The sequence below is a fragment of the Chrysemys picta genome, chromosome 7, assembly GCF_011386835.1.
Source record: "Chrysemys picta bellii isolate R12L10 chromosome 7, ASM1138683v2, whole genome shotgun sequence".
In the NCBI taxonomy this organism is placed as follows: domain Eukaryota; kingdom Metazoa; phylum Chordata; order Testudines; family Emydidae; genus Chrysemys; species Chrysemys picta.
Window position 1 is genome coordinate 96,338,943 of NC_088797.1, and position 27,655 is coordinate 96,366,597.

The 27,655-nt window shown below is 40.5% G+C and overlaps 1 protein-coding gene across 8 annotated transcripts in view; it reads left to right on the plus strand.

Annotated features, from left to right (window-relative positions):
* The window catches only part of TBC1D12 (TBC1 domain family member 12), an 88,206-nt gene that overhangs the window by 23,716 nt on the left and 36,835 nt on the right, over nucleotides 1-27,655 (plus strand). For 3 of the 8 annotated variants that reach the window (XM_065552078.1, XM_065552079.1, XM_005292540.5), the window contains exons 2-3: nucleotides 1,513-1,636; nucleotides 17,203-17,259. In XM_065552078.1, the coding sequence (XP_065408150.1) occupies nucleotides 1,513-1,636; nucleotides 17,203-17,259 (181 nt within the window). The remainder of the gene's footprint in view (nucleotides 1-1,512; nucleotides 1,637-17,202; nucleotides 17,260-27,655) is intronic. The other 5 variants (XM_065552080.1, XM_065552081.1, XM_005292542.5 and 2 more) reach the window with 3 other exon arrangements.

Consider the following 27,655-nt stretch of genomic DNA (forward strand, 5'->3'; position numbering starts at 1 on the left):
CCTTTAAATATTGCCTCCTTAAGAAACTGCCAGCTCTCCTGAACTCCTTTTTCCCTTAGATTGCCCTTCCATGGGACCTTATCCCTATCAGTTCTGCGTTTGTCTGCTTTTTTTGAAATCCATTGTCTTTATTCTGTTGCTTACACTCCTTCCATTTTATGATTACCCAAGTTGCCTTCAGCCTTCAGTTTCCTTACCAATTTCTCCCTCTTAGGTAGAAACTAGTTGAAAATGACTGTCTCCATTTTCTGAAATAAAAAGTTGTCCCTTATACATTCCAAAAACTTATTAGAAATGTTGTGGTTTTCCATATTAGTTTTCCAACAGATGTCTGGGTAGTTAGTCCCACATTATTACTAGGTCTGGTGTTTTGAATGTATCTTATTTGTTCTAGAAATGCCGCCTCCTCCTCCTCCTTCTTCTTCTTGATATGGTGGGGTATAGTAGACCTTACCATAGCATCACTCCTGTTTTTTCCGCCCCCCTGCCCCGACTCTTTATCTTTACCCATAGACTTTCAACTGGTCTGCCAATCATCTCCTTGTGGACCTCAGAACAAGTGTATATTCTTGATGTATAATGCACGACCTCTTCCCTTTTTACCCTGCCTGTCCTTCCTGAACAAGTTATATCCCCTATACATGAGTGCTGAGTTGTTACAGGCTGAAATTTAATACTTGGTAGGGTGACCAGATAGCAAGTGTAAAAAATCGGGACGGGGGTGGTGGGGTAATAGGTGCCTATATAAGAAAAAGCCCCAAAAATCGGGACTGTCCCTATAAAATCAGGACATCTGGTCACCCTAATACTTGGAGACAAGTTCCACCACAAATATTCTGAAATTAAAACTTTTGGTGTTCTATATCACAACATATTTTTTTAGAAATGTTGTCCTGGGTTTATGTTTAATCAGTGGAATGATGTATATTATAGTACCAATGTGTCTAGTATTTTGGACTAGGAAAACTTTTTTTAAATCACTTTCCAGCTGATTTATTTACCACAAAGATACAAATTCACCATCCTTGGCACAATGATTAAATATTATTTTTTAAACATACTATCACTGCAAAGTCATAAGCTAGATACACAATATTCTGAACGCTTAAAAAATAGGAGGTGAGTCCTCCAATATTCTGCAGATGCTTTGATATTTAATGCTATAGTCATTTATTCCTGTTGAGTTACAACTGTAAAACACTAATATTAAAAAGAAAACTATCCAGAGTGTATCATCTCAACAGTAATTATTGAAATCAATTGAACATTTATTTCAATAGAACGTGACAATTCTTATTTTATACATTATTCACATTTTTGTAAAGAACAAGAGAAAATAAAGGTAGAATACAAACAAGTATTTGCTCTGCTGAACATTAAGTCTCTACAAAGATGTATTGGGCTAAAACAAATCTAAAATTGAGATAAACTTTAGTACTGTAATTTAAAAGTATGTTCTCTTTTTTTTTCTTCTTCTCCCCCCCCCCCTCCTCCCCCCCTCCCTCCCTCCAGAAACTTTTTCACCAAAAGGACAAAGGAACTCAAACCTGGTCTCCACAGTGCTCCTGGCTGGAAGTTATTTGGAAAAGTCCCTCCTAGAGAAAACTTTCAAAAAGATTCCAAAATAATTCAGCAGGTGAGTAACCATCTCACATAGGTATGAAACTTCAGTAATTTCTTCTTTGGTTCTTTTAAGAATGAGTTGAATTTTTAGTTGATGTCCCCATCATGGCACCCAGTTTGACAGTCAGAAGAATCTTTTTGAGTTTTGCCTTTTATTGAAAGAAAAATAGTTACATTTTTCCTTGTTTCTCAAGTAACTTTCCAAGCAGAGAATGGATACCTCAGCTCACTCAGTAGAACTTAATTCAATAAACAAAGTTGTCTTCCATACTTCGGAGAGCAGTAGGAAAAAAAAGTATGAAAACAATTCATATGCATCCAGTTGTTTTAACAGTACTAAAATATATTCTGATTTAAAGAACTAATGGTCTTTCAGTATTTACAAACTTTCCCCACATTCTAAATGACTTAAAATACAACATTAGTTTGCTTACAAAATTGTGGGAGAGAGAGCTTGGTGACTGGATATATTAAGACAAAACATGGTATACCACTCCAAATAAGGTTAGAAATGTCCACTCAGGCCTGGTCTTCATGAGGAGAAAAGGTGTGGGTTTTATTTTATCATGTTAGCTAATATATGGTAAAATCCTAATGTGGAAAAGAGCGTTTGTGGTTTTACAAATACCCTAGTGGTTTACCTCAACCCGTTAACACCTGTGAGAACCCACACACTGCCTTGTGACTAGAATCTTATCTGTTAGCGAACACATGATTAAAAATTTCTTTCGAGCTGATACCTATTACCAGGAGCCTAGCTTGCTAACGAGCAAGGGGGCTAGGGGAATTTGCCACTTCCCAGACTTCTTAAACTCAATGTGCTCAATGATGTTTTCCACTTCTTACCCCTCGCAAAATTACATATGTTTTATATACCAACACAACTTTACCTGCCCCACCTTTAATTTTTCTGAAGTAGGCCCCTGCCTATTACCTTTTATAAAGGTGTATAACTCACTCAAGCACAGTTTATAAAATAGACTCTTCTGCATAGAATAAATACATGGAAATATGGAATCTGTTTCATTTTAATTATAAATGACTGGTATCCTAGATTTTTATACATGTAAAGGTAGTTTTTTGTAGTAAAACCAGAAATAACCTTAAAAAAAAAAAGTTATGTCCCATCCTTCTTTAACATTTTTTTTCTTTGTCATAGCCACACCTCTGCCTGCCAAATTGAATTTGTCATTTTAGTTGCTGTTTTTTGGTGACCCAGTCAGACACTGTGATTATAAAATATTTTTTGTTTGCATTTTCCCTTCTAGTCCTGAATATAACTTCATTTTAGTCTCCTTGAAAAAGTTTAGTTACCAAACAGACACTGCCTTCAGTTAAACTATGCCATTTGTTTTACATGGATGAATAATCACATTAGAACTTCTATATATTCCCTGGAATTCTTACTTCAGACTGGGTGGAGAGTTAATGGGATTTTTATTAAATGTTTTTGATTCTTTGATGCTCCAGTTAATTGAATAAAACCAGTTTTATTCAACTCTAGGATTATGGAAGATAAATAATTTTTCTTTGTATACAAGACCTCCATATTAAAAAAAGGCAACTACAGATTCCTCATTCAATTCACTCATTCATCAAAAATTGTAAGAGTCTCTACAAAGAAATTTTGTGGCTTTCCTACAGGCAAACTTTTAGTTTGACCTCCTCAGTGGATACCTTGGTAGAAATAAAATCCATTCCTATATCTCTTTTTGGTCTAAGTCCAGAAGCTTGTGTTTTCTGAAGGCATTTGAGTTCTAGGGAGAGATGGCCAAAAAATTCATTCAAAGGGGATCAATCGTGCTGCTTCTATCAGTTATAATGCCTTTTTGTCTTATGTTCATCCCTGTATGTTTTTAGTGTACTATTCTTCTGCTAGTACATAATAATGCCACTGCTTTATTAAAGTGAATAATCGGTAGTAATACAATATTAATGTTTGAAAATACTAAACACATGGGTGTGTCCCTGCAGTTCCAAGGCAGTATGGTGTGCCGACCTAGTGAATTTGAGTTCCTTTCTCTTGTGCTGGTGGAGGCAGTAACCGGAAGCCTTGTTTATGCTACAAGCGCACAGCTAAGGCTCTGCAGCTATGCTGCTGTAGTGTAGATACTTCCCACATTCACGGATGGGGTCTTCTCATTAATGCAGGTAATCCACCTCTCTGAGAGGCAGTAGCTAGGTCAGTGGAAGAATTCTTCTATTGACCTAGCTGCTTCTACAGTGGGGGATTGGTTGACCTAACTGCATTGCATATGGTGTGAAATTTTTCACAGCCCTGAATGATATAGCTAGGTTGCTATATATAATGATATAGCTAATTTCTAGGTGTAGACCAGATCCAAGTGACCTGAGGGGAGAGATTTCCCACCCCCTCTTTCTGTGACTTCTCTTCTCTCTGGCGTCTCTCTTTCTCCATGCTCCTCTGCTAACAGTTGCAATTGACAGGCTTGACAAGCTCTGGAGGGAGCTATGTTCTGTCATCCTCTTTTTTTTTTCCTTAAAAAAAAAAAAAAAAAAAAAAAAAAAAAAAGATTTTTCTGCAATAGGAGCCCTTTGTGAAGCAGTGAAGTGAAAAATGGGAAGGCTTTTCTGGAGCTTGAAGAACTCCTAGTGGGATGGGAAATATCAGTCACAGAATCCTGTAGTGTTTTGCTATGGTCTGAAAAATATGGGTGGGGAAGGAGCAAGCAAGGCTGCAAAAAAAAAGTCACTTGTTCTGAAATCGCAACAGTGTTTAAACAAGACTTGCTGGGATAAATGACAAACCAAACTCTATTTTTAAGATGTCACTTCCTTAGATTAAGCAATAAAAGTTGTAAAGGTGTGCATCTTCAAATGTAGTTTTTCCTCTTAATTTGAATGTTAATGGTGGCTTCCTTAATTGTGAAAAGAAGTGTTCTCTAAAAGTAGCTGCTGATTAACATTCTTGTCTCTTTGTCTCCATTAAATACTATATGCTAAGAATCCAGAGGTTTCTGGTCTATCTTCTTCGGAATAGAGGTGGTGGACTAGACCGTTTTCAGTCATCAGTTCCTCTTTTCTTGAAGTGAAGGAACTTGCTCTTGGGACAAATCATAGTTCATCAGATCAGCAAATTTACTTCCTTCTTCTCCTCCCCCCTCCTCCTCCTCCTCCTCCCCCCCCCAATAGTGAATATCTGCTTAATTTTTGTTACATTCAAAATGAGACTTCTATAAGTAACTTTAAATTGATGAATGCATCCTCTTTTCTGTTCATCTCGATATTGTATAGTGTTTAGGTAATATCTTAGATAAGACAACACAACCATCTATCTTCAGTGTTTTAATGGCTTCAGAGTGCACTGTCAGCATTCCAGCCACAGCATGAGACTATACAAGATGAGAACACATTTGGCTGATGTGAATTATGGGAGTCAGAACCTGACCTGAGATTCCACACTTGAGACATTTCCTAACTCTGTGCCTTGAAAATCCACATGGATAGTGGATCCTTTTTCCAGAAGTGGTACCACTCCCTCTAAGCAAGCAGCTTCTGTGAAAACTCAGTCCTGTCTCTTGGAAAATTTTGGTCCACTTTGTTAATCCAGCAAAGATTCTAATGGATGAAGGTGCGTTTTACTAAAGATAAATTAAAATTTTGCCTTTAGTACCTGGTCTAAATTGTGTTGCCCACAATAATACTCTGTCAAACTTGATAACAGGAAGTAGAGAACTGGGGGGAACATATGGAAGTGTGTAGACTCTGAGTTGAGGTTTGTGTGCTAAAGCCCTTCTTTCATTGCTGCTGTTCTTAGTTTGGTTATATGTATTAGTAGTTCCAAACCCGTTCTAAGGGCTTTAGACACCTATAAAGATAAGATCCCTGCCAGCACCTCCCCCTGCCGTAGATCAGCTGTTCCGTGGCATGCAGGAGGTGCTGGGAGGGAAGGGGAGAAATGGGGATGGGACGTGCTGGGGTGAGAGGGCGGAACTGAGCAGGAAGAGGTGGGGGTGGGGCCTTGGGAGAAGAGGTGGAGCGGGTGTGGGGCCTGGAGCTGAGAGGGGATTGGGCACCCCTGGGGAAAGTTGGAAGCCAATGCCTGTGGGAACACCTATGGACCACTTACACAAAATGCTTGTGGCCATGTAGTACTACTTGTTTGAAAAGACCAATGAGAGTTTACGAAATATGCCTTCCTAAAGTGCCTACAGGTCAGGCTGGGTGTTCAACAGTGGCATTGTCTTGGCTGAGGCAGGCCACCAGAGAGAGCATGCTTACATCAGTCTTTGTGTCATTGGTAGGCAGTCTTACCAATCCAAGGCCAGGTCACCACTACAGATCTATATCGGTATAACTATGCCACTTAGGGGTGTAAAAAAAATCCACATCCTTTAGCGATGTAGTTATACTAGCCTAACCCCCAATGTAACAGTCCATGTCGACAGGAGAGCTTCTGTCAACATAGCTACCACCTCTTGGGGAGGTGGAGTAACTACACTGACAGGAGAAGCTCTCATATTGGTGTAGGAGCATCTTCACTTAAGTGCTACAGCGATGCAGCTGCATTGTTGCAGAATTTTAAGTGTAGACCTGCCCTTAAAACCATGGCCTCCCATAGCTGGGTGCTAATCTAAGGTCATCTCTAAAATTGAGGTTCATGTGGCTTTCATGGATTCCAAAGAAACAGTGGGGTGATGCGGGGTTTGTAAGACATGAATGAACTGTATAGTCTTTAGGAAAAATCCAATCGCAATCCTAGTAATTGGTTTATCTGTTTACATACCCCAAAACCACTTTTGCCAAGAGAGATTAAATATACTAATTCATAAATGAAAGCTGAGATTCTCCTTTCATATTTCTATATTCTAGAGGTCAGAGGGCTTGAAACCTAGAGAAAAGCTCTGCATATTTAGCTAAAGGAGACTACAGATCTGAAAAAGGACTTTTAATAATCTCTGGATTATAACTAGCTTTCTCTCACTGAAGAGAGAAGATTTAAGAGTACAAAACTGCATTGAATAGAAAAAATCCCATAGTGACCAATAACACAAATGAGGTTAGTGAAGTGGTGATCCCCCAAGTGGAACTTAATTGCAATACCAGATATAAAACAAATAACTGGTATCGTAATTATTGAGAAAGTTAAGCAAAAATAAATCATTAAAGAGTTTGTGTTCTCAAAAGGGTCATTTGATTTTTTTCTTTTAAAGGCATGTAAAATATATCTACATTTATCCTTCCAATATTGCTGTGTAATTTAGAATATGCCATTTGTTTGCTGTCTTTGTTATTGAGGTAACCATTCAACTCAGTGGAATTGGTTGGGGATCTTCAGTCTAAATGACTTTTAACGTAGCTTCTACAAAATCAAAACTTTCTGTGGGGAAAAATTCAAATGAAATATTTTGCTTTTGGTCGGTGGGCCCAAATCTGAATTCCTTTTTGTGTGTGGCATGTTGACTGACCCCGAGCACTTAATTTTGAGTTAGCTCAACATCATACTGCATCTGTCTCTATACCATAGTATCTCATGGGAATGAATGGTAGTTCAAGTGCTTCATGTCCCCATTCTCTCCTGTGGTCTTGGCTTCTTGGCTGCACTATACCTTGCACTGTTGTCTCACTTCTGACTGAGCCACATCATGGGAATAATAGGACTACAGTATATCAAGTGATGCATAGTCCTGCCAGGGAGGCCAACCCATAGGAAAGAATAAGGGAATGATGCACCCAAACTACAGCTTCCATGAGGGACCATGGCACTGTAGGCAGATGCAGTTTAATGTTTTAACATACTTGAAACAGAACGTTGTTTCAGGGAATGTCAAATACTTTGAAAATGTTGAAATGAGATTTGTCGATACAAAAAAAATTCTGATTTGTAAGGAGTTCCTTATTCCGTGACATTTCGATATTTCAACTATAATTTGGGCCTAAAACAAATGTGTGTTTGGGATTTTTTGTGTTCAGCTGTACTAAGTCAACACTGTGGCCTCTTTAAATAACCATAGCACTGCAAGGGTTCAGAACCTGAAGATTTATCTTCACACTATGTTTGTACAGTAGGTAGGTATTGCTGTTTCTACATATGGAGAAAGTGATATCAATTAAATAGGGTTGCCCACCTACCCAGGTTTTCCCAAGATCACCCTCTGTGCCCCTTCCCTCTCCCCCCCCCCTTTTTTTTTTTTTTTGAGGTAGTTGTCTCAGGAAATTTGTAAGGGTGATTAGTGTACATTGTCAGCCTTCCTGTGTTACAGGCGCAGGATCATCTTTGGTCCATCAGAGGTAGCAACCATAAAGAATGTGCTCGAGGTCACAAAGCAAGTCAATGATAGTCAGGATTTCCATTCAAGAGTTGGACTCCTAGTCATCTGGTCTAACTACTAGATTTTAGTGCAAACTGTTCTTGCACAAAAAATGGAATAGGTAGTAATACTAGCAGGCTATCTCAAAAAAAGGTCCTCCAGAAAATCTGGAAACTTGGTTTGAGAACTCCCTGAAGCCACAGGTCCCAGAAATGTGACTCTATAATGGGTATTGTCTTCAGAGAACTACTGAGATTTGAAAAATTACCGTATACACATGCAGAAAGTACTGCAAGGAAATAGTTTCAAGAGTAAGTCTATTGATTTTATTTTATTTATACTTTTGTGCAGCAAATTGTATATTATCTTTTCCAAAAGATTACCGCTCATTCAGTTATAGATACCCACATTCTTCTGGTTAGATTTTGCAGCTGTAAATGGATCAAGGTTGAAAGTTCTTGGCAGGCTAATTCTCTCAGCTTGCAGCTGTTGGCTGTCTCAGTTCTCATTGGATTTAAAACTGCACAAGCCGGATGTGGTAGGGTTTTTTTTTTTTTTTTTAAATTAATTAATTTATTTATTTATTTTATTTTGCTGGACGTCTCCCACCAGCTGTGCTTCCTTCCTCCCCTGTTTAATAAAGGGAAAAATAGCAACCTTTTAGGATTAAAAGTGCCAAAAATGTATTTGGTGTACTGAAGGTTTTTATTCTGATGAACTGTGACAGGAAGTGTAATTGCCAACTTAAATAGGGGAATATATGGATTAACAGAAATCCTGACTAGTAAACTATGCTTGCCTTCTCACTTTAAAAATCATTGTTTTACACTTTGAAATAAAATGTGATTGTTTTTACATGAAATAAGGTTGAAGCTGAAATTTATTTGCAGCACATGATGCATACAATGTATTTCAATTGGTACGGATTAAAGTGGCAGATCTGTTTAAGTAAAACTAATTTGCTTCCATTTTTTGAAAATACCTTATTCATTAGATGTGAGATATTTAAATCTGTTTGTTTTTGTGGTGTAAGTGACATAGTCAAGTGAAATACTGATTGAAGCATCTAAATTCAGTTCTTGTTTTTTATTAATGAAAATGTTTCTTTGAAGACCAATACAATCATTTTACCATAAAAGTAAAGCTTAAAGTGATTCCTGAACCCTACTTGGGCTACAAGACAGAGATGGTATCTTTTTCATTTTTCTCATGTCTTTCTGTCTCTCACAGATGTACATCTTCATATTCTAATGTAGCTTGCATTATCTCCTCCTTTAGCCAGGTAAAGCCTTTTTAGGAGCCTTAGAATAAAAAAGCAGATTTCTTTTCTAAATTCTAAGTCTCAGACACTCTAAAAAGCAGAATAGGAAATCAGTTCTAAAACAGTGCAGAAAAGAGAAGCAACCATTATTTACACTCACATCTACATGACCAAGGGTGCTAGCATTAAGCAACCAATCTGACAAACACCAAATAGCACTTGTAGACTATTTTTGTCATTGTCCTACAACTGATATCTGAAAAAAGTTAGGATTGTCATTAGGTCTCTGAAAACGGATATTGAACCCTAGAGGTCATAATCAAAAGCATAACGTGAGAGGGTTTCAGTTGGCAAAAGTTGTCTATGCTGAAGTGCCTACCTGAACTCTAATGAAGTCCTAACTCCATTGAAGTCGATAGTAAGATTCCTGTGTCTCACACCCATAACAAATGTTTGGATGTTTGCCTGAGAAGAGTACCTTGTGTGTTTCTCTAGTAGAACCCTCTAAGATAGGCTCACAAAAACTTTAGTAGGGCCAGGTTTGGTTGCTGTGTGTGTGTGTGTGTGTGTGTGTGTGTGTGTGAAATAAGACACAAAATAGGCTGGATCAGTATCCATGTACATTGAGCCTCTCAACCCACCACAATAACTCGCCCCTCTAAATCCATACATGGCTTCAGTTCAGGCCCCCTGACACCCTTCCCCTCTTCCCTCCTCCCCCCTTCCAGAGGAAAATAGTTTTGCAGTGTGCCCTGAAAATCAATAAATCCGGGCTTTTACGGATAGGCCCAAGGGAAGTGGGAGTAAGTTCTAGTGTTGCAACTACTCACCAGAAACACTCTGCTGTAAGACCATTCCTGTTTAAATAAATAAGAGAAGGGGGCTGTTAGCTAAGGACCTCAGCATCTGATACAGCCCACAGGAAGAGAAGCAATCACTATCTAAGGTAGGCAGGACTCCTAGCTATTTAGGAATTTATATAGATGAAAACCAACATCTTAAACATGAGTCAGTTTCTTGATGGACCATAGGGCAGACCATAGAACATGGGTATTATGTACTCCCTGCAAAAAGGACACACAACTGATTTAAAATTTTTATTAAAGCTAATGTTAAAAAATTATATAGTAGACCGGTTAAGAAAAGAGTCTGTACATCTGGGTATAGTGCTAAGATTAAAAACAAATTTTGTATTAGTGGATAAAGTCATAAGATACATATGGTGCATAATCAGCAATAACCCAAATTTAGGTGAATAAATTTAAGAATACAGTTTAGATAACTGATACTAAAATGTTACATGTTCCTAGTGAGAGACTGATGGGAGAAACTCCTTCAGTTTAAGATTTAGTTGTTGATTTCAGTTACTCCCACTTCTACAGTGAAGCTTCATTGTCGTTCCAGTGGAATCATAAGGTAACAAACACATGTAACCATTCAACAAAATACTTGGGTACTGCTTCAGATTCCCTCTTTGTGGAGTTGTGCACCTCAACTAAAATTTTAAAACTGTATCATTTGTTCCCAGACAGCCTAGAAACTAACTGTGATGTTGCACTCCATATGTATTATGGAAATATGCTTCAGAGTAGCAGCCGTGTTAGTTTGTATCCGCAAAAAGAACAGGAGTGCGCACACGCGTGCACACACTCACACACACACACACACACACACACACAGGACTCATGAATGAAATTGTTTTTAATTGTTTGTTTTATTAATGTAACTTCATAAGTAAAGTTTTATGAATGAAACAATATTCATTCATAAAACCGGTTACCCCAATAACTGGCTAATTAACAGTTAAGATGCTTGTTAAGAGCCATAGCTGTTCAGTCAGCTGCCTTTGTAAGTTTCACTATCAATCCAATTCCTGCTTAAATCACTGAGACTTGCACTATTTCAGTATTGTAATTTCTGTTCACCATTTATTACACTTGCCTACAGTGTAACTTCTGTTCACTGTTTGCCATATTGTAATTCAAACCCCATTTTAAAACGCTTACTCCATTTTGTAAGGGCTTGCTGCAACCTTCATTTTTGCAAACCCTGCTGTAATCTTATTAGTTGAGTTTAGATGTGTGAATGAGGTATGTATGGATGATGGAATCAACCTCCAGCCCCAGCCTGTCCTGATTAAATAGAGTTCAAACACCAACGGCTGAAGATGCAGACAAGAGCCCTAACAAAGTAAGAAGAATCCACCCTAAAAAGAAAAGATACAATAGAAGAAAGATCAAAGCCCGGTCCCAGGCTGAAAGTCATGTCTGCAATTGACGGGTGATCAATCACCAAACCTGAAGGCAGCGTGACACAGCAAGACCTATAGACTGTGGATTCAAACTAAAGCCTACAAAAAGGATGGGTGAGATGGAAAACTATGGAGGAGGGTAACATTCTGCTGCCAACATGGAAGGACATCTGTGCATGCCCAACAGAGACCCAGCTCGTCCTTGTGCCCAGCTTTCCTGGCCAGTTAGCCGCCACAAGCTACGAACCCAAGCTGCAAACTCCAGCCACAGACTCAAGCAAGACTGGTAACTATGCAGCAGCTGCAGAACATCTGATGGGGGTGTGTGTGTAGGTATTGGGTATAATGTGTGGTCCAAGCTCTGGTCAAATGAAAAAATTCTTAGTTATTGGTCATAAATCAAATTATCATAATAAATGTGGCATCTTTATCTTGTCCCCTTTAATAAGATCCTGCTAGTTTTTACTGGTCTCTCTCTCTCTCTCTCTCTCTCTCTCTCTCACTCACACACACACACACACACACACACACACACACACACACACACACACACACCATGAAAAAGTTGTCTTACCAACTCTGAGAGGCCAATTAAGTAAGAGGGGAAAAAAAAACTTTTGAAGTGATAGCCCAGTACAGACAGTTTGATAAGAAGCAATGCCCCTCTGCCATGTACATTGGCCAAACCGGACAGTCTCTACGCAAAAGAATTAATGGACACAAATCTGACATCAGGAATCATAACATTCAAAAACCAGTAGGAGAACACTTTAACCTGTCTGGTCATTCAATGACAGACCTGCGGGTGGCAATTTTGCAACAGAAAAGCTTCAAAAACAGACTCCAACGAGAAACTGCTGAGCTTGAATTGATATGCAAACTAGATACTATCAACTTAGGCTTGAATAGAGACTGGGAATGGCTGAGCCATTACAAACATTGAATCTATCTCCCCATGTAAGTATTCTCACACTTCTTATCAAACTGTCTGTACTGGGCTATCTTGATTATCACTTCAAAAGTTTTTTTCCCCCCTCTTACTTAGTTGGTCTCTCAGAGTTGGTAAGACAACTCCCACCTGTTTATGCTCTCTGTATGTGTATATATATCTCCTCAATATATGTTCCATTCTGTGCATCCGAAGAAATGGGCTGTAGCCCACGAAAGCTTATGCTCAAATAAATTTGTTAGTCTCTAAGGTGCCACAAGTACTCCTGTTCTTTTTGCGGAAATATGCTTGTGAATGTGAGTATGATGTAACTGGAATATGCCTTATGCAGGGGGTCGCTTGTAAGGTATCATTACAAAGGTTATAACTTACTGAATATTTTCATCCTATTTGTATGGATGTTTAATTCTTGTACCTGAAAATAGAAATATGAAGTATAACTCTGATGTCCTAGTGTGATTATGCAAAGTGTGAGCCATTAATGGTGGTTTAGAATCTTGATGGCTCCCATTGACTAGGACAATTGGTTATAAATGGTTTATTTACCTGCAAGCCTTCCTGTGTATGTGTGGGCCAGCCCATGAGTAATGAAGCATGAGGTCTTACAGTGACATGTGACCATGTCACATGATACTGGAATCCATCTTAAATCTGGTACTTTTCCATTTAGAAGGAGGGGTGGGGACTCAAAGAGACAAAAGATTCCTGCCTTATGCCAAAGCTATCACAGGGGGTGGAACAGGACAAAAGGGCTGCTGGTCATGAGAACATGCCTGCTTGCCACCTAAGATGTCTGCTGGAACTAACAAGGACTGTCCTGAGGAGAGGATTGGGCCCAGACTAGGAAGGAGTTTAGTCTGGGAAAGAAGTTTATTGGAACATTTCTGAGGGTGAGATTTTACATGTAATCAGTTTCTTAATGTATTAGGCTTAGACTTGCGTGTTTTGCTTTATTTTGCTTGGTGACTTACTTTGTTCTGTCTGTTATTACTTGAAACCACTTAAATCCTACTTTTTATACTTAAAATCACTTTTGTTTATTAATGAACCCAGAGTAAGTGATTAATACCTGGGGGGAGCAAACAGCTGTGCATCTCTCTCTGTGTTATAGAGGGCAGACAATTTGAGTTTACCCTATATAAGCTTTATACAGAGTAAAACAGATTTATTTGGTGTTTGGATCCCATTGGGAGTTGGGTGTCTGGGTTCTGGAGGCAGGTAACCGGCTAAGCTGTTTTCAGTTAAGCCTGCAGTTTTGGAGGCGTGGACCAGACCTGGGTCTGTGTTGCACCAGGCTAGTATGTCTGGTTCAACAAGGCAGGGTTCTGGAGTCCCAAGCTGGCAGGGAAGACTGGCTCAGAGGGAACTTCAGCACATCAGGTGACAGTCCCAAGGGGGTCTCTGTGACTGAACCTGTCACACCAACTATGTAGTGTAGTGGTAGCTGTGTCAGTCCCAGGATATTAGTGACCTCACCCACCTTGTCTCTTTAGAAGGTAAATCAGAATTAAAGCCCAAGACATTGGTGCCCCTTCTCACCCAGTTCCCCACTTTCTGCCAGTTAGTATCAACTGTGCAACCTCAACTCTCACTTTGCATGGGGTGAAACTAGGATTCTTTTTTAATACTTTGTTAGTAATTTTTCAGGGGGTTTATAGATCTTGTGGTATCTTTAATTTTTTGTGTCATCATTCATTTTGCCTGTAAAATAATTTTTCTTTTGAGGGTCTCTTCTCCCCTTTCCCTGCTGTCACCTCCCCCTCCCCCCATTGTTATGGCAGACAAACAAATATTTAGTGGGGGGGGGAGGGGGTTTGTTTTGTTTTTTAAGTACAGCCATCATTTTCAAATCTTGGTGCCTAGGCTTTTATAGGCTGAATAAGCATCCCACAACACTTTTTTCAAAATCACTTCTTTAGATTCCTACATATTAATTTAGGAGCCTAAAGTTAGAAAACTTTGTCTAATTCCTGTCATAGTAAGATTATTGTGTCTGACACCCATGACAAATGTTTGGATGTTTGCCTGAGAAGTGTGCCTTGTGCGTTTCTCTAGTAGAGCCCTCTAAGGGTCACAAAAACTGTGCTGATTCTAAAGGTGCTGTCAGTCAGTGGGTCTGAGTAATTAATGACATGGATCTCATCTCCTTGGCTTAATACCTCACATCTGACTGGACATATCCGCGTTACCACAAAGGTATTGAAGTTGATGGGGGATAATCCCTCTTGCTGACTGCTATAAAATATGTAGATTTCAACTGTTGAGAATGTGATATACAGGAAAACTTCTCCATCTCTGAGGTTCTAAAGAAATAATACTATAAGGGAAAGGTGGAGTCTCTGTGCTCATTCTTGATCACCTTTTTAATATAGTTGTTTGCCCAATCCAGCTTCTCTAAAGGTAGGTAACACAAGAAAGTTAAGATTTCATCAGATCTAGGGGAGTCCAACTGGTTTTATGGATCCAGTTTTCTGACTGGGTGCTTTGTCTATGCCATCGCAGGCCATTTTTTTAAGGGCAGGGCAGGAGGAAATAGATTATATATTTATTTATTTATTTTGAAACAGAGCCTTTCTTATTTTCTACTGAGAGTAGCTTCCATGTCTGGAAATCTTTAAGATCCTAGAGTTTCAACAGTATGCGTTGGTTCCAAAAGAGAGCAGATCCAGCAAAGAAGGATCCTCCAAAACATTTGCAGGAGGTTTTAATGGCTGTTTGTTCTGCTAGTTCAAAGATTTCAACATGGATGGCCTTGGTCTTCTGTTCTGAGTTCATTCTACCCTCTTCTATGGCTTTGTGACCTTTGGATGGATGACCAGTAATTCTAAGTACCTTCATATCTACTGAAGCTGCCTCACAGTTCATTCTGTCTATCTCAGTCTAGAGCGATGATGATTTGCCACATGCAGATAACTCATTTTGAAACATTGGTAATTATAGATATTGTGGGGAGAAATAGTTTTAAAGGAAGAGTTCTGTTAAGTAGCGTGTAACAGTGAGTGTGTATATACAGTTGCAGATTAAATTGAGCAATTTTTTATACAAACTGATTGGTAAATAGGGTACTTTATCAGGGGCATAGAAAACCTCTCATATGAAGAGATTGAAAATGCTGAAGTTGTTTACCTTAAGCAAATAAGAGGGGACATTGTACAACTTTTATTCAAAAGGTAGGTCAGTACTTTTCTCCCTGTCTCATCACATGAGAACAAATGTGTAATTTAGTGAAATTAAAAGGTGGGAAATTAAAAATTAATGGAAGGAAATATTTTCACACATGTAATTAATCTGTGGTACTTACTGCCACAGGAAGTCACTGAGGTCAAGAATTTAAGATTTGAAAAGGGACTGGATATTTATATGGACACACAAGGATATAAAGAATATCCAGTTACAATTTATGGCAAAATTTTTTGGAAGGAGTGTATTAAACCTCATGCCTCAGGGCTGTTAGTCAATCTCTGACTATTGTAGGGTTTTTGCTCTTTTCTCTGAATTATCAGGTACTGGAGTAGATGGACCCTGGATCTGACCTAGTATGGCAATTCCTGCGTTCCTATAAATCTCTATTAAAAGATCTCTTGAGGGGACAGTAGAAACAGTAATGCAAACCCCTGAGTTTACAGTATGTTAACAATCAACTTGATCATTGAGCACTTATTCTGAAGTTAACTTTTAGGTTCAAGGGCTGAAGAGTTAAGTTGTTGGATTTGGCAATGTATCTGTAAAATGTTTTATGTGAAAAATGTTGTGAGGATGGGTATATTTTGGGATAGAAATTACCCTTATTTTGCTATCTGTTTAGTGTCAGCTTTTTAGAGATTTGTGGTTGGATTTTTTTGCTTAATATCTGTTTATTTTGATAGACTTGTAACTCGAAACTTGTATTACTCAGTGTAAGTAACAACTGAGTTTGACTTCCCACCCCCTCCCCATTGCCAGCAATCTAGATTTGAATTCATTCATAGCCTCATCATAGGCTATCAGAGCCTAAGTCTGTCATTCAGGTGACATGCTTGTTCTTTGTGAAAGGTACTTTTCTTGAACATGATGGATTTTACTGATGCTAATTCCAAAGAGGTAGATTTTGTAGATGTATGGGCAGCCTAATGCCATAGTATCAAAAAGGGGGGAAAATATGATAAGGGAAGCTTTAATATGTCTTTTCAAACTTAAGTTAGCTTGATTGTTACCTGCAGTTAATTACTAACATTTCTAGTAGAGAAACCTCTTTAGAGTGGCACCAATTAGCTCAGCTCTTTAATACTACTTAGTCATCATTTTTTTTGTCAATCTCGTCTTAATCTTTTGTCTCCATGCTGTCTTTTACAATGAGGCACAAAATTGGTGTGACATTGTACATGTGTGTTTCTGCTTCATGAGAGGCTAATAGTTTAGCAGATGTGTATATCCCCAGCTTCCAGTAATGGAGGGAGTGTTTATAATTGTGGAACAGACAATCTGCACCCTTGGCCACAGAGTTTACGCTATGAAGTATTTGAGGTTTTGGTCCCAGAAAAGAAGAAATGTAAAAACTGGGCTGGAGTGAAGGCGGAGTATGAAAGGAGAAGGAAGACCTGTCTCAGAATGAAAGCTCTATGACCCTCATTGCAACACGTTAAAGACTCACATTTTGTATAGGTGAGACCTCACATGTGCTACACCCTGGTATATTTGTGAAAGGTAAGGCAAGCCCATGGTAGAACAGATAGCATCCTTGCCTCAAAGTAAAAAGTACTTTAGGAATACAGAAAGTTGTGCAAAAATGAGTTTTAACATGCATATTGCAATATTTGATTGACTTTACAACTTTTTACTAAGGCTTTACCTCTGTTTTTCTCATTAGGATGACAGTTCTGGCAGTGTTACATCAGTATCTACTCTCAATCTGTTAAACACAGGGGTATGGAATTTAATATATTTTTTCTAGTCACATTCTATGCCATGCATGGGATTGTTTAGCAATCATTAAAATAGAATGAACATCGCATTTTCATGGTAGCATGAGTAGTTATGGCACTAAATCATCCAGTCATTAGATACCATTAGCAACAAGTAAATGTCACACTCATTGACCTCACTAATATAATTTAAGAATTGATATAAAATTACCACTGCTTCTTTACTAAGGTACCAGTTAAATTGGATTTAAATAGCAGAAGATATATAGTAGGTTAGTCAAATGAAGAGTTTCAACACTACAGTTTTTTGCTATGTGTTTGGTTTCACCTACCAGGAAGCAAGGTGCAAAATAGAGTTATGGTCTTTCTATAAAAGTCTCTGGCTGCTGTCTCTTATTGCATAATTTTTTGTTTGTGTGCTTGCTGCAAGCATCTTTTGTCCAGCTGTTCCTGATGCAGTGGCAGCCTGTCACACCCAATGGTATCTGAACTCCTAAGCAGCTTTGCCAGGATTTAATCCTTGATTTTTGGAGCCCTCAAATCATGCAAGGGCAGAAATTCTTCCTGGGGGAATCTTCCTTCCCACCCTGACTTCTCTCAAACCAATTTTACAGAAATGAGTGCCCTAGGTTCTGCTCTGATTTTTGCATGAATTTTCCTGGCTTTAGTGGGGTTTCTCCAAACTAGTCTCCTCTCTTGTGATCACAGTTTTGGTTGATGAGGATCTAAAGTACACCAGCTTGAAGGTGAATCAGGACCCAGACTGCCACTCACATGGAGCAAGAGTCCATTCTCCAGTCTTGCCATGTTGGTGGTGAAAGTTCTAAAGGCTCAGCCTGAGGAGACTTTCTTCAAGAGACCCTCACAATAATTAAAGCACAAGAACCCCTTGTGGATAAGATTGTGGACAAGAGGCCTCATGATCCTGTCCCATGGCAAATTAATATGCAATCTCTCCAAGACCTAGACATAATATTCTCTGTCCCTAGGATGAATGACAATGTTAACTTGCCTCTGTCAAAATCCACTTTGTCCCACTGACTTGATGGTTTCTCCACTGGATTCCACTGAGAGGAAGGTAGGGCATTCACCTTCGGGATACCACGCACTGGGGCCTTTGTATCTTTTGCTCTACAACTGAATGTAGTATCTTCCTTAAGTTCCTTCTCCTCAAACATCGTCACAAGGCACAATCTTTTATGGGTTCTTCCTGTCTCACCATCCACCATCTTGTGTAAAGCAACCTCTGATGTTGCCATTATTGCCGCAGATCTGGAGGCCTTGCCATCTTTTTCTACCCCCTCCCCCTCCCAACACACTTTATGCTTCTGGGTTTTACTGCCTTTTTGGGTGGACTGATTGGATATCAGTTGAGCCACCTTGCATACCTACGTAAGGGAGTTGGTGATAAACAGTTTTGTTGTTGTTGTTGTTGTTTTTTTACTTATTCTTCAGTTTTCCAGCTGCCACTTGTCCTTTTTGATCTCAGATTACCTCATTCTTCGGTCACAGTGTCCAGAAGTCCTCTGCAAGAGAGCCATGATGTAATCTTTCCCAGAAGAATTATCTCAATGTTTTCTACACTCATCTTCTGGTTGACATATGCACCATGGGGACTTCCACCCCTTCCTATATCTTAGCTGTCTCAGATGGTCCCACAAACAAACTTTTTGTATAGAGAGTCCCAGATCTACTATTCATGCTGTTCAGTGGACGTAAGGGAATTCCTCCATGTTTTCATGGCTGTTGGTCCGCTTGCATTAGCCTCACTTTGCCCTTGGGGATTTTTCTTTGCAATATAGTACCTACTCTTTTGGAGCCTAGTTAGTCCATAGTGCCGGGGAGGGGTGAGTGAGCCCATCTGTTTCCCTGGCCTGATGGGAACTCCACCCCCCCATTTTATAGTGTCTACCTCTTCTTCCTCCTCATGTCCTTACACTTTAGATACATGTCTCCTGGGCTGGGGAGGAGCCTACCTAGCGTTAATGCAGTTCAAGGCTTTTGGACCCTAGAAAAGTAGAAGTTGAGCTTTAATGTACTCAAGCTTTTGGCCATATGCTTGGTTCTTCTGACCTGGGAGCCAGTGTTTCGCAACACATCTTCTGGTTCAGGGAAACACATCTAGGAAGAAAGAATATAGGCCATAGTTACAGGAAGCGGGACTCTGTCCGGAGAAGCAGTGACTCTGAAAAAGATTAGGGAGTAGTGATGGATAATCATTTGAACATGAGCTCTCTGTGCAGTGCTGTGGCCAAAAGGGCTAATGCAATCCTTGGATGTATAAATAGGGGAATCCTGAGTAGCAGCTGAGAGATTTTTACCTCTGTATTTGGGTGCGTGGGTCCAGATGCACGGGGGTTGGGTGCACAGGGAGCAGCTTCCCCTACAGTGACCTCTCCCCCACTTCCTGGCCCTGTCGCTCCTCACTATGGGGAAAAGGGGTCACTGAAGGGGGAGCTGCTCCCCCTGTCTATCCAACCCCCATGCATCTGGACCTACCCTCCCAAGCATCACCACTGCCTGTAACCTCCAACACCCAGAACCCACCCCACTGAGCCTCGCCCCATGCATCAGGAGCCCCACAGTACCCAGACCTCTGCATTCAAACCCTCACCCCACTGAGCCTCATCCCATGCATCAGGAGCCCCCCCAGTACCCAGACCCCCGCATTTGGACCCTCACCCCACTGAGTCCCAGCCAGCTGCACCCTGATCCCATACCCCCAGCTGAGCTGCCCCCCCCATCCCAGCCCAGCCCTCCCCACTGAGCCCTAACCACCTTCACTTGGACTCCCCTGCAGAGTCCCATTCCCCCTGCACCCAGAACCTCCCAATGCGCTGCCCTCCCCCCCGCACCCTCTACTGAGATGCCTGTACCCAGATTATGCCACACAGAAAGAACCCTGGTACTCTAGAAGAATTTCTACCCCCCAAATTAAAAAAATTTAAATCCTGCAAACTTCTGCATATTTTATTTATCAAAATAACACTATAATCACACCATTTTCAATTATTTGCTGACAAGTTTTCTTAACTAAATTACCAAAATAATTGAAAATGGTGTGATTATAGTGTGTTATTTTGATAAATAAAATATGCAGAAGTTTGCAGGATTTTAAAATGTGCGCAGAGTTTTTAATTTTTTGGTGCAGAATTCCCTCAGGAGTAGAACATGCATGTCCCTTTCAGTCCTTTCCTTTCATGTGGTCAGATGGAAATTGCTCTTCTCTTGGGAAGAGCCCATCTGTTCCCCTGGCCTGATGGGAACTCCACCCCCCCATTTTATAGTGTCTACCTCTTCTTCCTCCTCATGTCCTTACACTTTAGATACATGTCTCCTGGGCTGGGGAGGAGCCTACCTAGCGTTAATGCAGTTCAAGGCTTTTGGACCCTAGAAAAGTAGAAGTTGAGCTTTAATGTACTCAAGCTTTTGGCCATATGCTTGGTTCTTCTGACCTGGGAGCCAGTGTTTCGCAACACATCTTCTGGTTCAGGGAAACACATCTAGGAAGAAAGAATATAGGCCATAGTTACAGGAAGCGGGACTCTGTCCGGAGAAGCAGTGACTCTGAAAAAGATTAGGGAGTAGTGATGGATAATCATTTGAACATGAGCTCTCTGTGCAGTGCTGTGGCCAAAAGGGCTAATGCAATCCTTGGATGTATAAATAGGGGAATCCTGAGTAGCAGCTGAGAGATTATTTTACCTCTGTATTTGGCACTGGTGTAACCGCTGCTGGAATGCTGTGTCCAGTTTTGGTGCCCATAGTTCAATAAGGTTATTGATAAATGGGAGATGCTTCAGAGAAAAGCCATGAGAATGATTAAAGGATTAAAAAACATGGCTTATCGTGATAGACTCAGGGCTCTCAATCTATTTAGCTTAATGAAGAGAAGATTAAGGAGTGACTTGATTACATCTATAAGTATCAGCATGGGAAACAAATATTTAATAATGGGCTCTTCAGTCTAGCAGAAAAAGCTGATCCAATGGCTGGAAGTTGAAGCTAGACAAATTCAGACTGGAAATAAAGTGTAAATTTTTAACCATGAAGGTAATTAATCATTGGAACAGCTTACCAAGGGTTGTGGTGGATTCTCCATCATTGACCATTTTTTAAATCAAGATTCGATGATAAAAGATATATACTCTAGGAATAATTTGGGGTCGCTCTCTGGCCTCTTATGCAAGAGGTCAGACTTGAAGGTGACAGTGGTCCTAAGTTCCCCTAAGCTGCGTGGCCGCACAGCAGCCTAATATCATTCTAAATGGCTTAATTTGCTTGGTTAGCATTGTTCAACTTGGTTATATATATATATATATATATATATATATATATATATATATATATATATATATATAGTAAATATTCTGTAATATGAGACTGTAAATCTGTATAGATATAGCAGTGCCCTTTGTATGGTAAGTTTTCAGTGAGCAGTATCTTTGAAAGTCTAATTGGTGTGCCATTTGAAGACCACTGATGTTAAAATAAAATGTAAGCCGCCTTTAATTGTTTTGTGTGGTGCTATTTATATCATTACCACCCATAACTCTGCACTGACACTGAGAGTTTGATGTAAGTTAAAACTGTACAGGCCAAAAACAAAAAGTGGGTGGAATCCTGTTTATACAGTTTAAGTTGATAAATAAAGATAGCAGTGAGAGTGGATCTCTTAAAGCTTCACATGGTCTGAAAGATAGAATGCTAACTAACTGCTAAGCGCTTGAGAGTAGGCTTCCCTTTCAATTTCAGTCACGCTCACATATCTATTAGATAAGAGTATATATATATATTAATATAAATTCCAATCTCTTTTTCTCTGGAATAAACATTATACAAAGTAATGGCTTTTTAAAAATTCATATAGGAAAATATATTCCTAAACAGTTCTATTTAAAAAAAAAAATAGTTCTTGTCTTATGATCCCTCACTCTCACAGACCTTGGGAGGCAGGCCAGTCCTCGCTTACAGACAACCCCCCAACCTGAAGCAAATACTCACCAGCAACTACACACCACACCACAGAAACACCAACCCAGGAACCTATCCCTGTAGCAAACCTCGTTGCCTACTCTGTCCCCATATCTACTCTGGCAACAGCATCAGAGGACCCAACCACATCAGCCACACCATCAGGGGCTCATTCACCTGCACATCCACTAATGTCATATATGCCATCATGTGCCAGCAATGCCCCTCTGCCATGTACATTGGCCAAACCGGACAGTCCCTCCGCAAAAGAATAAATGGACACAAATCGGACATCAGGAATGGTAACATACACAAGCCAGTAAGTGAACACTTCAATCTCCCTGGTCATTCTATCACAGATTTAAAAGTCACTGTCATTGAACAAAAAAACTTCAGAAACAGACTTCAAAGAGAAACAGCAGAACTAAAATTCATTTGCAAATTCAACACCATTAATCTGGGCTTGAATAGGGATTGGGAGTGGCTGGCTCACTACAGAAGCAGCTTTTCCTCTCCTGGAATTGACACCTCCTCATCTATTATTGGGAGTGGACTACATCCACCCTGATTGAATTGGCCTTGTCAACACTGGTTCTCCACTTGTGAAGTAACTCCCTGCTCTCCATGTGTCAGTATATAATGCCTGCATCTGTAGCTTTCACTCTATGCATCCGAAGAAGTGAGGTTTTTACTCACGAAAGCTTATGCCCAAATAAATCTGTTAGTCTTTAAGGTGCCACCAGACTCTTTGTTGTTTGTGTAGTTTATGCACTTCATTATCCAGTCTGTGGCAATGTCAAACAACAGTGGAGATAAACTGTAGCCCTGTTTCATGCCAGTGTCCGCATTGAACCATTATGTTGTCTGGTGGTTCACTTCTACAAAGCATCTCACATCTCTGTACGTGGCCTTGATGATGTTTAGCTGGGATTCCGTAGGGCTGAAGACTATTCCTCAATATTATGTCAGAGCAGGTTGTCAAAATGCCTTTTGAAAATTAATGAAATTGATAATGAGGAAAGGTTGTTATTCTATACATTCTTTTATAATGGTACTTAGTGTGAATATCTGAGCTGCACAATCTCTTGTGCCTGAATCCAGTCTGTTCTTCTCTAAGCTTTGCCTCCTCTGCTCCTTTCATCTTGTTTAGCATCACACATCAGAAGGCTTTTCCCTGCAAGAGAAAATAGTGTAACTCCTCTCTAGTTGTTAGTAAGATCACCCTTTTGGGGTATTTTGACACTGGTTTTGACAATGATTCCATGTTTCCACTGGCCAGGAGGGTCTTTCCTCAAACGTCACTAAACTGCTCTTCCATTTTTAAAGTGTTTTCTTACTGCCAGCATCAAACTTTTTAGGGTTCTGGCTTCTAGAAACTGGCTTTCACCAGGAACTTTCATGCAGCATGAGGAGTTGGCAGTGCTCTCTACTGAGCAGCCATTTGTACTGGAATGGTAGCCTGGTTCAATTTCTATAACCAGTGAGGGTTTTTTTAGGAGGCTAGATGGCTAGATTTGCACTCAACCTTCCCCACTTAATTCAGGCTTGGTACAGGCAGCCCCATCGAAGTGTAGCAGGCACAGCTATTAAAAGATAAAAGTGTAATTTTTTTAAAACAATGAACTTTTGATTCTGCAACAGACTCAGTAGAGGAAAGAAAATAACGTCCTTTTTGTCCTTCAAAATGGCTTAGTACATCAAGTATTTAATAAAAATTCTATCACTTGTAATAGTATTTTACCTATTCAAAGGTTTGCACAAATGTTAACTTTTAATAGTTAACATTAAAGCCTGTTGTCCAGCACCCCATGACCACCAACATCTACTCAAGGGAAACTTTGCTGTCCACTAGACAGGCTACTGTGCTGCACTTCAAAATTTCCACGTGTTAACTTTGCTGCAGTTCTCCATGTAGTTGCTGTTAAATGAGTTTTAACCCAGTTTGCACTTGGCGGGAAGAAACTGGACATATTTAATTTTTATTTGTAAGGTTTTCGAAGGCACAAATCACTGTTGTATCTAAACACCTCAAGCATTAATAAACTTGTCCCTGAAATACTACTTTGTAGGGGGGAAGTAGATGAGGAACAGAAAGCAAGGAGAAATTAAATAGTGTGCGCTGGTTGCACAAGAAGTCTGCGACAATAGGAACAGAAACTGAGTTCCAGTGAAGTGCCTTTTCATGAGGACTAATATACTGCGGGAGAAAAAAATCTGTCTTTTTGTTAAGAGCCCTCAGAGTTTGCCGTTCTATCAATTCGTGCTATGACACTCGATTCCTTTGACCTAGGATGAGAAAGACTTGAGTTCTGCGAGTCAATCACAGGTATAGTGCAAATTCAGCCAGTAGATGACTGTGCTGGCCGAGCTTTTTCCTCGATCTTTTAAGTGATTAGGCTGTAAAGGTGTCGAGAATGGCTCTCAACTGTGAGTGCCAACCTTAGTGAAGACTGTTAAGGAACAGGGCAAAACCACCGAACTGGTTGTGTTCTAGAATTAGATTTCACCGACCAAGTATCAAGTGTGAGTTCCTCAACCTATAACAATCTTAACATGGAGTCACAGGAGACCACAGTGCCAAAGGGGATAGTCTTGCCATGCAGGCAAGCCTGCCTTTTTGTGATAGATGGTGCCTTACACCAAAAATCACAATATTCAGGTTACTCCCAGTCCTAAAGAACCAGTCACTTACTCCAGGTCAATTGTACCTTAGATCTCTCACCAAAGACAATGCTTGTAGCCAATCCTGTAATAAACTAACTAGAAATTTATTAACTAAAAAAGTTCTTTATGCGGTTAAAGTCCATAAACATACTCTCACAAATGTGTTACCTTTTGAAACTTAAGACAGTAATAGAAGCTACTGTAATTTGCAAGCGTTCTAGGCCCTTTAAGGTTAACCCAAGCTAAGCAGCTTGGGGTTACCTTACTTATGGTTAGAAATATTGACTTCTCCAAATTCCAAGTAGCATAGTTACAGTTCCTTCTGGTCAGACATTTGTATTCCCTTCTCCTAAAGCAGTGGTTCTCAACTGGGGGTCTGCATCCCCCTGGGGGGCCTCAAGCCCTTTCATGGGGGCTGTGGGACCCTGCGGCTGGAACCCAGAGCCTGAGCCTCGGTGCCCCTCCCTCCCCACCCCCCCCGAGCCGTGGGGATGAAGGCCCAAGTGCTGGTTGCCCCCATTCCTGCAGTGGCAGAGCAGTCCTGAGGGCAGCTCCAAACACCCTCACTTCCTTCTCTCCCTGCCCCCGCCCCTTGGCCAGGTCAGAGGCAGGAAGCCATGGAGCAGGCAGCCGCGTCGTTCCATTTCCTGCTGCTGGTGCCTGGGGTTGTGGTTACTCCTCAGCTCAAGCAACTGGTAAGAGCTGCTGAGGCAGGGAGAGCAGTTACCATAGATGAGCCCTCCTGGCGCACAGCCCCTAACTACCTCGTGCCTGCACCCTGAGCTATCCCCCCACGCCTGCATCCTGAGCTACCCCCCTGCCTGCACACAGTCCCTAGCTACTCCCCAGCCTACACCCTGAATTACCTCCCCTTCCTCCCCACTCCCCCACACACAACCCAGTCAGGCTGGGTGGTCTGCTGAGGTGAGTTGGGGTGGAGGTGGCACTGCCTCCCTGGACCCTGCCATGCGGAGCTGGCCCAAGCCCTACTGGCCCTTGCCCCCCCAAAATAGAAGTCAAAGTATGCTTATGCCCGAGGGCCCACCTCCAGCCTGGATCCCCGAGTCTTTCCCCCTCCCCTGCTGGGCCCTGGAGTCTTTATAGCATGTTGAGGGGGGCCTCAGAAAGAAAAAGGTTGCAAACCCCTGCCCTAGAGTTCAAACTGATGGTACAGCTGTCCATGCCTGTCTCCGGGGCCGCAGGGATGTGGTGCTGGCTGTTTCCTGAAGCGGCAATCCTACAGGCTGGAGCCAAAGCCCTGAGGGGCCAGATTCGGCCCACGGGCCGTAGTTTGCCCACCCCTGTCTTACACAAACATCTGTAGGGCCATTCTGCAATCATTCTTCAAGTAGGCCTCCATTCCCCTTCCTCCTGGGATTAGGATGACTGCTTGCTAATCACCAAGAGTAGAATCTGTGTGGATGGTCACTTGAAGAACAAATAACTTACTGTATGGTAAGTAACTGTAGTTCTTAAAGATGTGGCGTCCACACAGATTCCACATCCCTTCCTCCGGCCCTGCTGATAGGAGTCCTTGTACTGAGTGAAGGAATTGAGCTTAGGTGGGAGCTGCCCTGTTCTTTTTATTTCCCGCCCCCGCTAACTGAAGCAAGAGGGTGAGGCAAGGTGCAGTTGTGGCCCCAGTGGACACAGCTTTTCAAAAGAATCCGATGATGTGTATGTTTGCGCCAACAGTGAAATCAGTGTGGACCACCCATCTTGAAGATATACAGTCACTATTGGGTAAGTAACTATAACTTACTTTTTACTGTCCTGCCAAGTATCTGTTGGTGTTTTGAATAATAAAGGATTTTGCAGACAAACTTTTAAACTGTTACCATTGTTGGATATAAGATGTTGATCCCACCTGGACTTGTATAATTCTGGATTAGAGCTTGCAATAGATTTACTTGCAGTTTAGTTGCTTAAGCACAGAGGCATCAACTTTTGAAGTCCTGGTGAATGAGTTCCAGAACTTAGTTCTAGCAACAAGTTAATATCTAACAGCTGTTCACACTAAAAATCAAGCAGTTCAGTACAATTTTGGATCTGAAGTTTTGGTTGACATTTATTCAGATATTTGCCATTCCCAGTAACTTATTTTTTTCCTTTTTGTCAAAATAAAAAATAATACATAAATGTACCCAATCACAAACTAGTATTTTATAACTGCACATTTCACTTAATATTAAGTAGAAAGTTTCTCAATGCACAGCTGTGAATTTGTGAAAGATCGCATGTTAGGTACAGATTTAAGAATATTGGGAATCTTTGACAATTGTAGTAGTGCACAGTGTATATGGAGAAAATGGTTACTAATATCCACATTTTTCTAGAATGTTATAAACTAGTGGGTTTCATGAATGCTCAATACAATTTCTTGGATCTCATGAAAAAATATCTTATCTTATTTTTCCAGAAACATGAAGGTTCTTATGCAGGAATCTTTTTCCATAGGAAGGTTCTGGTACGGAAAACTACTATGTTAAAACTTTTTTCAAGGCTGAAGTCAGCTCCAACTATAATAGAGTATCTTAGTTTGGAAACTATTCTGGTCTCAGTTTTGAATCTCTCTATTAATGCTCTGTGGTATCCTACTGAGTTTGTACAATTAAAATTTCCTGCTGACAACTATTCTTAGAAACGTGCTTATTTCCACAAGATTAGGGGTCTGATAACCAACTTCAGCCATTGCTACTGTCCGTGAAAAGTCCTTTTGAAGAATCTTTTTTCTTACATTTCTCTGCATGGCTTTGTAGG